This window comes from Periplaneta americana, chromosome 7 (assembly GCF_040183065.1).
Source record: "Periplaneta americana isolate PAMFEO1 chromosome 7, P.americana_PAMFEO1_priV1, whole genome shotgun sequence".
NCBI lineage: Eukaryota > Metazoa > Arthropoda > Insecta > Blattodea > Blattidae > Periplaneta > Periplaneta americana.
The window spans coordinates 34165929-34181581 of record NC_091123.1 but is presented as its reverse complement, the minus strand read 5'-3'; the positions used below and the strand labels follow the sequence as shown (position 1 = coordinate 34181581).

General features: G+C 34.3%; 1 protein-coding gene across 1 annotated transcript in view; it reads left to right on the top strand.

Annotated features, from left to right (window-relative positions):
- Positions 1-3309: 3309 nt before the first annotated feature.
- LOC138703050 (uncharacterized) overlaps positions 3310-15653 on the top strand; it is a 39038-nt gene continuing 26694 nt past the window's right edge. The window contains exon 1 of the mRNA XM_069830587.1: positions 3310-3469. Within this exon, the coding sequence (XP_069686688.1) occupies positions 3397-3469 (73 nt within the window). The 5' untranslated portion in view covers positions 3310-3396. The remainder of the gene's footprint in view (positions 3470-15653) is intronic.

Here is a 15653-nt window from a genome sequence, read left to right as displayed (position 1 = left end):
CTACCTACCTACTACTACTAGTAGACTTTATAGAGCCTTTACTTTCTAAGACGTAAGCAAAGGGGCGGAGTCACGCCGGAAATAACAGCGTCGGGACTATAACCATTTCCCCCCTATTACTACGTATGCTAGTGAATTGTAGTTATTTTCTAGTTGCCAGGTTGAATTTCATTTTACCAACTTTGTTCCGAATTTCGGTACTGATACTAAAGCTCACTAGATAAATACTGTACTACAACTGGCAGCTAGTTTCCAACTGTTATGTTGATAACATCGTTTCTCTATGAATAAGCTGCCAACATTCATGAATGAATGTTACTAGTGAGTGCTACTTGAAATTTGCAACCAATTAATTTGTAATTAATAATAGTAATGTTAACAAGTAATGCAGTAACACTTAATGCATGAACAGTATAATACATTTTAAAGTACTATTCGGTTCACTGAGTTCGTAGTCTACTAATAACTTCATGTGGTCAAACAATATTTTTCAGGTTTGTCTCATAAATAATGAAAAGTTCTATGCATAGACATTTCGTTAGCCCACGTTACGAGCGTGCTAAACTAGCCCCGGCCATCGACTGGTTATTTGTGCAGGATCCATATCATATCATACCGCTAACATTGGTTTATGAATACGAAAAACTTTAGTTCGCTGAAAATCCACCGGAAGCCCGCGCTAAGAATGTCTATGAATACGGCCCGAAATATTTAATCACAGACAAAATGCAATTTTATTAATATATCATAAATAAATTATTAATATACTATTATCATTACCACGAGTCTTCAAGCTTCATCTTTGTAAAAAGGAAGTAACGCTTTGGTCTTATTTATTTGATTTATTTAGTAGATTTATTTCTACTGACAGAGTTAAGGCCATAAAGCCTTCTCTTCAACTCAGCCAGTATAGGAACAATTGCAAATATAAAAATGGCAGAAATACAACAACAACATACAATTAATAATTATAATAATAATAATAATAATAATAATATTAATAATAACAATGATAATAATAATAACAATAATAATAATAATAATAATAATAATAATAATAATAAGAGCAACATGAAAACAAGTATACTTATTGTACATGTAATTCTAAGAATCAAACAGTTACAGTAATGTGAATCGAAGTAATTGTTAAAATACTTACAAATGGCTTTTAAGGAACCCGAAAGTTCATTCCTGCCCTCACATAAGCCCGCCATCGGTCCCTATCCTGTGCAAGATTAATCCACTCTCTATCATCATATCCCATCTCCCTCAAATCCATTTTAATATTATCCTCCCATCTACGTCTCGGCCTCCCTAAAGGTCTTTTCGCCTCCGGCCTCCCAACTAACACTCTATATGCATTTCTGGCTTCGCCCATATGTGCTACATGCCCTGCCCATCTCAAAGGTCTCGATTTAATGTTCCTATTTATGTCAGGTGAAGAATACAATGCGTGAAGTTCTGCGTTGTGTAACTTTCTCCATTCTCCTGTAACTTCATCTCTCTTAGACCCAAATATTTTCCTAAGAAACTTATTCTCAAACACCCTTAATCTCTGTTCCTCTCTCAAAGCAAGAGTCCAAGTTTCACAACCATACAGAACAATCTGTAATGTAACTGTTTTATAAATTCTAACTTTCAAATTTTTGGACAGCAGACCGGATGACAAAAGCTTCTCAACCGAATAATAGGCTAACACGCATTTCCCATATTTATTCTGCGTTTAATTTCCTCCCTAGTGTCATTTATATTTGTTACTGTTGCTCCAAGATATTTGAATTTTTCCACCTTTTCGAAGGATAAATCTCCAATTTTTATATTTCCATTTCGTACAATATTCTGGTCACGAAACATAATCATATACGTTGTCTTTTCGGGATTTACTTCCAAACCTATCGCTTTACTTGCTTCAAGTAAAATTTCCGTGTTTTCTCTAATCGTTTGTGGATTTTTCTCCTAACATATTCACGTCATCCGCATAGACAAGACAAACCCGTTCAATTCCAAGCCCTGTCTGTTATCCTAAACTTTCCTAATGGCATATTCTAGAGCGAAGTTGAAAAGTAAAGGTGATAGTGCATCTCCTTGCTTTAGCCCATAGTGAATTGGAAAAGCATCCGATAGAAACTGGCCTATACTAACTGTGCTGTACGTCTCACTGAGACACATTTTAATTATTCGAACTAATTTCTTGGGGATACCAAATTCAACGAGAGTATCATATAATACTTCTCTCTTAACCGAGTCATATGCCTTTTTGAAATCTGTGAATAACTAATGTACTGTACCCTTATACTACCATTTTTTCTCCAATATCTGTCGAATACAAAAAATCTTATCAATAGTCGATATATTACGCCTAAAACCACACTGATGATCCCCAATAGGCCTAATTTCATCTACCTACGGAGTTAATCTTCTCAAAAGAATATTGGACAATATTTTGTACGATGTCAAGAAAAGTGATATTCCTGGAAAGTTACCACAGTTAGTCTTGTCCCCGTTTTTAATTATGGACTCTTTCCATTGTTCTGGTACAATTTCCTTTTCTCTAATAGCAAGTACACGTTTATAAATTTCGCTAGATAATGCCCTTCCATCCTCTTGTATTAATTCTGTTGGAATTTTATCGATACCTGGAGACTTGTACTTTTTTCAGATTTTCTATCGCAATTTCGACTTCTGAAAGTGTGGGTTCTGGTATAAATGGCTCAGCAGTTTGTATTTGAATTTCGTCCCGATCATTTCTATTTTGTTTATGTACATTTAGTAGGCCTAGTTGCCCAAAATAGTAATTGTTAAAATAACAAAGAAAAATTACGTATTAAAAATAAAAATCATATATTATAAAAAAATTATATTTTAGGAAAGCTCACAGTCTAAGCAGTCTAGCTAAAAACAGGGTTTTGAATTTTAGTACATGTCTGATAGCCCTTAAGGTATGAGCTAGGGAGTTCCAATATTCATTCATTCATTCTTGGTCATATTTAACCCCGCGCGCCCTTGAACCAGTGACAAGTGTCGCGAACACGAAGAAGACATTAAGCACTCATAAAAATTATAGATCTCCGTCTGCTTTTTGGGAACGGAATACAGATTCTTTACATTTAATAACCGTGTACGGAACAAAGGACTTCAATTTACTATATTTAAAATAAGCAGTTATATAATTACATGACGTTGGAGGGTCCCCTAGATGACGTCAAAATTATGATGCATACACAACTGATATGACAGTTTCCTGGAATATGCGATAGGAAGGAAGAACATGATCGCATATGATAACTTTTATCATTAGATTGGCAAAATTGATCCGTTCATAAATACGTACAGTGTAACTACAGTTCTTCCCAGAGACCGGCTGTGAATACGGGAGTTCGAATCTTTCTCGCTGCGATGTCGATGAAGAGTGTTATAGGCCTGTACGTGCTGTTTGTGGTAGGCAGTCACTGCGTCATGTCAGCGAAAGGTAAGACAAAACTCTGCGCTCCTAAAAGGGGATATTTGAATTCTCTCAGATATTTTAAATTCGTATTTGAGGTCTTATATCCAGAGCTGGGTATCTGTGGAGATATCGATAATCATGAAATGTTAGATATACATTTGGTTTTATTAATATTAAGAAATTAAGAGGTTGTAATTAATAAAATCTGTACATACAAATAATAAATACTAATAAAACTACCTATATTACATTTTCTTTAACAAAGAAAAGTTTACCTCCACCTATGAATAATTATCACTAAATACATAATACAGTATTTAAAGTAATGAATTATTATGTTTCCCATATTATTTTCAATTGTCACATGACTATATAGAAGATATAACACTATTGCTTATTTATAAATCAATTATATTTTATATTTTTAACTTTTCTAGTCAAAGAAAGACGTTTACAAAGTATCACAATTTAAGATATCTTCCATTTTTCCATTTGTCACTTTTTAATTTTTGAAATATAACTAAACAAGATACTGATTACAATTGTCTTCATTTTGCAGTCGTTGTAATTAGTCACTGAAGATGGAGAAGCATCTCCGAGAACGTGTCTGACTAACATCTTCAACAATTTTATTGTACTTATTAGTGTTAATACAACTGAAACATATCACCTTTAATGTATTTTATCAAATCAATGAACACTGTATTATTGACCTAACATGTGTGTTTTATCTTTAAATATGAAAACTACCTGTATTACATTTTCTTTAACAACGAAAAGTTTACCTCCACCTATGAATAATTAACACATAATACATAATACTTCATGTAATGAATTAACAAATAATCATTGTAATTGCCCACATCTAACACTTTTCACACAAGTTAAATATTTTGGAATTATTATAGATCAGTATTTACGTTGGGATAAACAAATTGACTACATGTGTACAAATATAAGAAACACAATTTATAAATTCATAATATTTCGAAATTTTATCACTAAGGAGGCATTGGGAATAATATTTTTAGCTTTAGCACAATCATTAATACAGTACGGCATAATAAATTGGGGTGGAGTAGCATCATCTGTATTTAATCTATTAAGTTTATTACAACACAGAAGATTAATAAAAATTTGTCCGACCAAAAATATGGATTGCCCAACAAATTTAATTTATGCAGATTTTAAAGTATTAATTATTGAAGTATAAATATAGTTTACTAACTTACTACCCCAGAAATCAAATAAAACATAAATCTAATCGACATGAATATCGTACTCGAAGACAAAAGTCTACTTTCCCATTAATTGAGCCTAAATGTCATACAAGTGCAGCTCTTGAACATGGTGCTAGTTTCGACTCAAGACTTTATAATAAAATTACAAATAATTTTCCAAATTTGAAACATTTTAAAATTGAACCTTTTCAAAAAAAATTATAAAATTATCCATGATATATGATAATAACAAATTCTGTATTTTTGCCTTTTTTATTTCTGTTGACTATATTCATGTTTTTATAGAATGTCACTGGCTTCTGTCAGTTTGTCAATTTATATTAAATATGTTGTTTCTTTTTTCTCTTGTGTGTTAGTTTCGGTCTGAATTAAGTTAATTAGTGTATTTAGTAAACTTTCTTTGTAAATTTCATATTATATTATAGTCTAAGACCACACCATACACGAGCCTGGTTCTTACGGTAGTGGCTAGAAACATTTTTTGTTGAATACTTTCGAATTTGTACTCACTCTGCTTACTAGCTAAATAAAATAGAGTAAATATAACAATCGCGATAAATTGCGAAATGGGATCGTAGTAGCGAAATATAAACATAAACGCCAATTATCACCAATGTATCGTTTTGTAACGATTTTCAAATTTTGATTTTTTTATTATTCCGGCTATTGATTAACTGTTGCTTATGTGAATTTATTACATCCAGAAACATTCGTTGGATGAAGCAAGCATTGCAGTATTTAATGCAGATTCTGAAAAGTTTTCTTTTTTTCTAAGGTACAATTTGATTGTAACAGACAGGAGCTTTGAAATGATTTCATAATTATAACTGTACGTAAATTATTATCATTAATCCGGCCCAAAAATTTGGATTTGCTTTGAGACACAGAACAGCTAACAATGAAATTTGAAATGAAAAATTATATGAACAGGTTTCAAACAAAAGAGATCAACCCATTTCAAAAATGATGCCTAGTTTCTTGTACCAGAACAATGGAAGGAGTCCATAATCGTACCTATCTTTAAGAAGGGGGACAACACTAACTGTAATAACTTTCGAGGAATATCACTTTTGTTGACGTCGTACAACATTTTGTCCAATATTCTTTTGAGAAGATTAACTCCGTACGTAGATGAAATTATTGGGGATCATCAGTGTGGTTTTAGGCGTAATAGATCAACTGTTGACCAGATATTTTGTATTCGACAGATGATGGAGAAAAAATGGGAGTATAAGGGTACAGTGCATCAGTTATTCATAGATTTCAAAAAGGCATATGACTCGGTTAAGAGAGAAGTTTTATATGATATTCTTATTGAATTTGGTATTCACAAGAAACTAGTTCGATTAATTAAAATGTGTCTCAGTGAAACGTGCAGCAGAGTTCGTATAGGTCAGTTTCTGTTAGATGCGTTTCCAATTCACTGTAGGCTAAAGCTAGGAGATGCACTATCACCTTTACTTTTTAACCTTGCTCTAGAGTATGCCATTAGGAAAGTCCAGGATAACAGAGAGGGTTTGGAATTGAACGGGTTACATCAGCTTCTTGTCTATGCGAATGACGTGAATATGTTAGGAGAAAATCCACAAACGATTAGGGAAAACACGGGAATTTTACTGGAAGCAAGTAAAGAGATAGGTTTGGAAGTAAATCCCGAAAAGACAAATTTATATGATTATGTCTCGTGACGAGAATATTGTACGAAATGGAAATATAAAAATTGGAAATTTAGCTTTTAAAGAGGTGGAGAAGTTCAAATATCGTGGAGCAACAGCAACAAATATAAATGATATTCGGGAGGAAATTAAACACGGGGTAAATATGGGAAATGCGTGTTATTATTCGGTTGAGAAGCTTTTATCATCCAATCTGCTGTCCAAAAATCTGAAAGTTAGAATTTATAAAACAGTTATATTACCGGTTGTTCGTTATGGTTGTGAAACTTCGACTCTCACTTTGAGAGAGGATCATGAGTTAAGGGTGTTTGAGAATAAGGTTCTTAGGAAAATATCTGGGGCTAAGAGGGATGAAGTTACAGGAGAATGGAGAAAGTTACACAACACAGAACTGCACGCAATGTATTCTTCACCTAACATAATTAGGAACATTAAATCCAGACATCTGAGATGGGCAGGGCATGTAGCACGTATGGGCGAATCCAGAAATGCATATAGAATGTTAGTTGGGAGGCCAGAGGGAAAAAGACCTTTAGGGAGGCCGAGACATAGATGGGAAGATAATATTAAAATGGATTTGAGGAAGGTGGGATATGGTGATAGAGAATGGATTAATCTTGCTCAGGATAGGGACCAATGGCGGGCTTATGTGAGGGCGGCAATGAACCTCCAGTTCTTTAAAAGCCAATAAGTAAGTAAGTAAGTAAGTAAGTAAGTAAGTAAGTAAGTAAGTAAGTAAGTAAGTAAGTAAGTAAGTAAGTAAGTACAATTTAAATTGAGTGTATTCCATAAAGATGCCGAGAAATATCGCTACAGAAACTATCATTATGGTGGTGACGATGGCATCTTGAATTTCTCTCTTCAGCTTGTATTGATTACACTCTAATATATAATTTTAAGTAACGGTTATTTGTCAACGCTGTTATCGAAATGTAAAAGTGTGCTTCACCTTAAAACCGCAGATCGTAGAGCGTATCATCACAGTCTAGTATATACAGTCGCGAAGCTCAATACGTAGTAAATATGCAAACATTAAATAGTTGCTCACCACTAGGATCGCTAATATCGCCTCATTACAGGCAATGCAAAATAGTACCGTCACAGTCTATTGTTTCTAGTACTCTCAAAACTCAAGCTTCGTGACTGTATATAGTAGACTGTGGTATCATGAAGCAGACAGTGTTTTTTTTTTTTGCATTTTTTCCCCTCACTGTCGATGAAACGGGAATGTTCTTATACGCTAGCAAGTGCTACTGAATTTACTACGATGTTACAATTATTTACAGAAGCAAAGTCGATTTATCACTACATAACAAAACAATAAATGAATAAAAATAACGCCACACTGTACACAAATGTGCATGAATAGTTTGCATTGATAAGTTTTTCACAGTCTTTTGTTTCAGAGACAGTTCTTCCTATGAGTTACCACTTCAGTATCATGGGAGAAAAAATTCTATTGTTAAAGATCGATGGGACAGAACTTTTGTTGCTAATGATCGATTGAGTGTAAATTACAGAATTTTTTAATAACATCAAGGGGTTATTGTATAATTTATTGTTCATGAGGAGGGCTAGGACTTTGATGACCTATTAAACCATGAAAAAATGTCCTAAAAGCAATGCATTTATGACCTAAAATCTTTCAAAAATGCCCTTAAAATGCCCTAAAAATTGATCTTACATAATTGGCTTGGTAGAAAAAGAGTTTTTATACTAAGTTACTTAATATTTAGACTAGTAATTAAATTAAATTTTACATAATTTTTTCTAAGTAGTACACTTTAATTATTTTAACTGATGTAGTTTCCATGTATGATCGTTCACCTCTGTTTCGGCATGTGGACGTGAGGTCAGCAGTCAGCTGGTCGGTCTTGGCCCTTCATGAGCTGTAGCGCCATGGATTTACTTTACTTTTAGTTTCCATGTAGTCTACCACAAGGCCACTCTTATCCGGAATTAGCAGGTATAGAGGAGTCTATATTGAAGGGGTGGTTGCACCGATCCATTACATGGGGTGTACTACGTAAAAATGGCAATATTTGTGTAGAAAAACGATTAAAATATTATACAAAATAATGGACAAAATCTGTAAAGAAAATATCAAAGGAAATAAACATTATGGTTTACATTAATAATGGGGATTTATGGCCAAAATTAAATGAAAATACCTAAAAAATGACTGAATAAAACAAAAGATGCTCTTATGAGTTGAAACAGGCAACAAATGCAAAAAAAAAATGCCCTAACAAATATGTCTTAAAACACTCAGTTTATCACGTAACATATAAATACTAAAGCAGCTATGTTTCTGGCTTACTAGAAAAAAAGATGCAATTTCATTAAAATCCTAGCCGTACTCATGAGAGTGAATTTGCGAACATACTAAGTTTTAAAGATTGATTTAAAAACATCCAATGCACTGAACCGTAGAAAAATTATTCACAAAGAGCGAAAAACTGCAGCCACAAAACGTGTAATAAGAATCGACAATTTCTCAGGAAAAGGCGGAAATAGTAATATACGTTACAAGAGCGGTATATTGAAGTTTTCATGTTCGAGGAGAAGTTTGAAAAAGCGAAACGTAGTTGAGCTTTTTTAATTTCCGAGAATTGAAAGAAAACATACCGCTCGTGTATCGTACATTATTTTGTGCGAAGATCGTTTATTACATACCTGAAAGAGGAATTTCTCATTTAGTTGCAATGAAATCTCCATCTTGGTTTCTGTTCAATGACGGCAAATTTGCAAAACAAAAAGACCTATCTTCAACATCGTTCCTTTAAAATGTTTTCTGTGTTTACTATACTTCAGCAGGCCGTGATATACGTCTGTCTTTTTTTCCCCCCAGTGTATGATGAGTCTGGAATCTTGTTGATTTTTTTACGGCTTCCTTAATGTTACTTGCATCACGATTGCAGTAACTTTAGTGGAGTTGTAGAGTTTACTTAATTTTTGCAAATACTTAAAAACAACAATTAACAGTGCAATTTAGGTGAAATTGCAGTAGTAAGTTTCCAATTTATAATTATTACTATATTGAAAGTCTCTAAAAATAATATGTTAAAAGCCTAAAGCAGTAAAATCAATATGTCACTTAAGCGGTAAGAAGAAGGAAATTGTTATATGTGTTAGGTTGGGAATACTGAATGTGGAATTTTAGACTTTCCGCGGATTGATTTTGTGCGGAAACCAAGCAAATACGCACGATCTCGCACAAAATAATATGTAGATCTGTCAACAACTACTTTGAGAAAATAGATCTTAAAAGAAACTATAATAAGTCGTCAAAGCGAATCAGAATATAAAAGTGACTCATAAAATCATAAAATTCATAAAATCTCTTGGACGTCTTTATTTTTGAGAGCTTACTCAATGTTTAGATTAGATAAGGATGGACTGAAGGATTAAATAAATAATCTCTCAGGGAAGATGAGTACACTTCACCAGATAATTAGATAATGGAGGGAAATGGACCATGTGGGATGACGCACTACAATGGAAGGGAAATAAGAGTAGAAATTATTAAAAGGCACGCTATCACGCTTATGAAGTTCTGGTCTATACTGAAGTCGTGCAGTGTTTGGCCATGAGAAGGGATATCAAGATATTACAAACTTCGGCCTGCTCTAAAAGGCATCCAACAATACCTAGAAGTGAAGCATTTAAACTAAACCGAACTCGTTAAAAACCGGTAAGAGGCTTATGTTCGGTTCATATTTGCCAAGTCTCTGTATAGCCGAAGCTCGCTTTGCCTTTGTTCAATCTTTCCCAAGACGGTGTCCTGCTCTCCTTAGTGTAGAAACATGTTGGAGTTGTTCATTTCGCCTCTCCGAGTAGCGCACCTCGCCATTCACTCGCCGTGCATCTCTCATCTCGCCTCAGCAGAACATAGTGAAGCAATTCACCTCGCCATGATTCTCGCCGTTACGCGGACAATGAGTACAGATGTGAGGTTCTCCATGAACACAACGTGGTAAATACTAATACATTTATTGGTCGTACCTATTAGTACTTAAAAAATGTTTACAAATTCCGACAGTGATAGCGATTTATCTACGAGTACTGCAATGAAGTGGTGGTTACTTTCCAACAGAAGAAGAAACTACAGCGTGCATCCAATGAATAAGGAACGCACTAAACTTGGTGAATTCTATAAATTATATCAGCAGCTTAAGGCATTTCCAGATAGATTTTACGAATATTTAAGAATGTCTTAGTCAACGTTCAATTACATCTTGATCCTAATAGAACCTAAAATCCAAAAAGTGTACACTAACATACATAAACAACCAATCAGTGCTGAAGAGGGGTTGGTAGTGACTCTCAGGAAATTAATAATTAGACAGTATATAATAATGTACTATTATCAAAATTTATTACTTATTATTAGCAAAAATCTTTCACTGTCAATCACAATAAGAAACACATATTCTTTCAAAATATTGTACAAAAGTTTGACGTCGGTATAAACACTTTTTGTTCTGAAAACGAAATGAATAATAATAATAACAATAATAATAATAATAATAATAATAATAATAATAATAATAATGATAATGGCTTTGAAAATGAACATACTGTAATAAAATAAGCAATTAAGAACTGCAAGATTTAAAAAAAAAATAAGAAAAGAAACTGCCCAACAAATTAACAGAAAATGAACTAATTACTGCCACTGAAAGTCTTTATTTATCTCATTTACATTAACAGTTGTCAAGTTTTGGTACGACTTATTTCCTTCCAATATTATGCCTTGTGAGGACAGATGGAGAGAATCATGACGTTCCGTTGCGACAACCGACCAATCAGAACGCTAGTTTCAGGCAGCTGCATTTTGAAAATCAAACCAGTTTGATTCCCGCTGAACGGCGAGATGTGCTGCGAGATGCGTAGCGAGATGAACTACTCCAACATGTTTTTACCCTTAGTTCCTCGCGCCTGTATGCTTTAGTTGCATAAGGATGTCAGGCATCTCTTAACCCATTCAGAAACTTCCTCCCGCCAGAATTAAAACAGACTTTAGTGCAAACCCTCGTATTACCACTGTTTGACTATTGAAACGTATAATACTTACAGACTTGACCTTTCGAACAAGCTGCAGCGTGTGCACAATATGTGTGTCAGATTCATCAGCAATGCTCACAAATTTGACCACATTACACCCTCATTCAGATCTTTATCCTGGCTGCAACTAATAACCGTAGAACACTTCATTCGCTCTCTCTTCTGTTTCGAGTTCTCCACACTTCTACTCCAAATTATCTTCGTTCCCGGTTTAACTACTTATCCTCCAATCACAATCTAAACACCAGGTCACAGGAGGGCCAAATCCTAGCCCATAGAACATCCCACTATTCATCCTCTTTTACTGTCTCAGTCCCCCGTGAATGGAATTCTCTACCTCAGAAGATTAGGGGCTGCCAGACAATAACCACTTTCAAGAAAAGGCTGAACGATTTCTTACGGGCGCAGTCAAATTGAAGTTATAATTGTGATCGAGTTTAATAATTTAATTTAATTTAGGTATGACTATCATTACTATTATTATTATTATTATTATTATTATTATTATTATTATTATTACATAATTATTTTATTGGTGTTGTGAAGATGAAAAGAATTGTCATTGTATTATATTAATTATGTATTATATTGTCTTGTATTGTAGTTTTGTATTGCTTTGAACTGTATTGTATTTTATTGTATTAATTATGTTATATTCATAGCATTGTAGTAATTTTCTATCATACTGGTTGAGTGGAAGAGAAGGCCGAATGGCCTTTAACTCTGCCAATTAAAATAAACCATTATTATTATTATTATTATTATTATTATTATTATTATTATTATTATTATTATATTTAGAAGTTACGCAATAGTAATAAGTACAGGTAACTTTTGTTGTTATTAATGTGTTGCACTTTTCCATGGACATTAATCTCGTATAATTAATTGTAACAATGAAAATTATTGCATTTCTTCGATTGTTGCCGTCTTTTGTTTCCTGCAGGGCCTCAAACTTACAGACGAAAAATTTTGAGAGTTTTATTTTCATTTGGCACCAATACTGCATTTCTACCTCTATTCTTAAAGAATATATATATTCCTCTGAAATTCCACCATGACTTTAGGGACACAGTGTATTATAACTGAATGTCTTGTAATTTTTAAATTCCGAATACGTTACACGAAATGTACATTAAAAGGCAATCATAACTACGTAAACTTAGATTATATTAACATATTAACACAAAACTGTACAGTTATACAGAAAAACTCGCCAAGTTTTTTGACATGTTACAGGTGCTCGATATGTTACCCTCTAGTAGTAACTTGTACACATCATCTCTTTAATGAAGTTCGTCCCACACACTACTGTATATAGCATGATTCTGTCACTGCAAAGGCTTTAATGATGCAAGCCCAGAATTCTGGCAGATTACCCGATAATAGTGCTACAAACACTGAATCCTTCACATACCTCCACACAAAAAAGTAACAAGGGACTAAGTCGGGAGAGCGTGGAGGCCACGATAGTTCGCGATTACTATTCCCGATAGATCAGTCCATTGGTTTCGAGCCTGGTGTTCAAGAAGACACGAACGTGAACTCGAAACTGACTCCTATGCGCTCAACTATTTCTTTAGGCACAGGAGGACCAGCTGATTTCCCTTTACCGATGCATATAGTATACATTTTTGTCAAGAAAGTTTTTGTCACCATAGTTACGAATTACGATAATGCGCCTACGTTGTATACGTTGGCTAAGAAAAAGGTCCCAGATGACTAAAAGATAACACAGGATAAATAATAATAATAATAATAATAATAATAATAATAATAATAATAATAATAATAATAATAATGATTTATTTAACCTGGCAGAGTTAAGGTCATACGGCCTTCTCTAACACTCAACCAGGAGTAAAGACTGCATTACAAAAACACTACAAATTTACAGAGTACACTACAATTTTACACACAAAACTGAATAAGATAATAATAATAAAATGTAAACAACAAGTAAGAAGAAATCAGACATAATATATAACACACAGAAAGAAAGAAAAAGCATAATAAAATGTGAACAGCAGGTCAAAATAAATGAGGCATACAAAATATAAAAAATAAGACAATTATTCATAATAATAATAATAATAATAATAATAATAGTAATAATAATAATAATGATAAAAATAAGAATAGTATTAACGATAATAATAATAATAATAATAATAATAATAATAGTAATAATACTAATAGTAGTAATAAAATAGTGCAGTACAAAGCATACAGTGAATACAATATTATTAAGTACACACAGTAAGGAAAATTATGATTATATATAGCTCAACTTATCACATTAGAGATATACCATTATCGGAAAATATGAAAACAAAAATATAAAATAAGTTGAATATCACTAGAACGTAAAAAAAAATGTGAATACGTGGAAACATGCAATACAACACTTGTCATAATAGTAAGTTAGTTTGGCAACCCGTCATAAGATAATTTTCTAACTTAAGTGGATTCACCAAGTCTCTATCGAAGAGATTGAGAGATCAGATATTTTAGATTGAAAAGATAATACAATCCACGTGTTTCATTTCCTCTCCGCTAATCAGCACTTAAGGCTTAAGCAGTTGTGTTATGGATTAAGCCTACGTCAATGCGCCTACGCTGTATACGTTGGCGAAGAACAGGGTTCGAAATAACAAAGGACAACACAGGACAAATTCAAGACGAGGACTCACCAAATTTCTACAGAAGAAAGTTAAGTTTCCTCCTAAGTGTGACAGTCCGTGACAATTTCTTTGTGATGTTCGTGCGAATGAATGTTTCTTGGTTTACTATACAACAGTGAGAGTTTGTGTTTTCCATCTATTCACTAACTCTGACAGAAGTGCAAGCACAGATATATAGATAATAGATCGGCAGTGCTCTATGTAACATCATTGCCTCTCGTGAAGGCGAGTGAGTGCCGTGTTGTTGCGCGGTCAGCCATATTGCTTCACTATGCTAGTTCATGTGAATAGATACTATTTACTGATTTCCTTTTTTATACATAGGTTGGATAAAAAGTAATAGCAACACTGCTGTCACGTGACGATAGTGCGTTCGAGAGTTGCCAGCTGTATGGACATGAACAAGGACTGTTAGATGAGTTAGTGTAGCCAGCGGCGATAGTACTCTGTCAATCTACTGCAGTGTGTAGAACGTTGACTTTCATAGGGATAGTGCGAGCGCCCTAAGACCACGTTTAAAAAACTAGAGCAACGTTCCTGGATCAAAATTGAAGTGACACAAGGTCGTAGTGCACAAGAATGTTTTCAGGGACTGCATGAAGCATATGTCAATGCAGCGTTGCCATATCGCACAGTGGCACGATGGGTTAAAGCGTTCCGGGAAGGCAGGGATGTGGAAGTGATGTTCATTGTGGCGTATGACATTGATGGGGTAATACTGCACCACGCTGTACCTCCAAGGCAGTCGGTAAACGCGGACTACTACTGCAGGTTCCTGCAGCACCACCTTCGTCCAGCCCTCAGGAGAAAACGACGACACTTGGGGGTACAGAACCCCATCATTCTTCATGATAATGCAAGGAGTCACACCGCTACTGCTGTCAAGGACCTCTTGCGCCGCTGGCAATGAGAGATTCTGGAACATCCTTCGTACTCACCCGATATGATCCATGCGATTACGATCTTTTCACCAAAGTGAAAGAACCACTGCGAGGGACCCGGTACAATACCAGAGATGAACTTATCCGTGCTTTAGGGCGGTCAATACGGAACATCAACAAAGATGGACGCGCTGATGGTGTACGACGCCTTCCAAACATTTGGCAAAAGTAATAAGAAAGGGGGGCGACTATATTTAAGATACGTAAATGTTGTACCCTTGTGAATAAAGCCATGCCAGAAATATCGAACTGTTGCCATTACTTTTTATCCAACCCATGTATATAAGGTGTAAATCTAATTGGAGTCTGGATTATTAATAATACAACCTAATTTTTGACATGTAATAGACGTCACACTTGAGCATAAATAGTAAGTTTCCTTAAATAATAATTCTGGTTTCCGTATATTTTATCAATGGATAGGAAATTTACAACAAGAAATTGTGACATTTGTCCTTTTTCGAAGTCTCGTAAGATTTTCTCATTGATTTACATGCAGTTCACGAGTGTGGCATAGTGAAGCAAGACGGCGGCTGGGCGCAAGGTTAAACTTCAATAGCAAGAGCAGCATCGCCGGCCTGTGAGTGCAAGCAAGATTT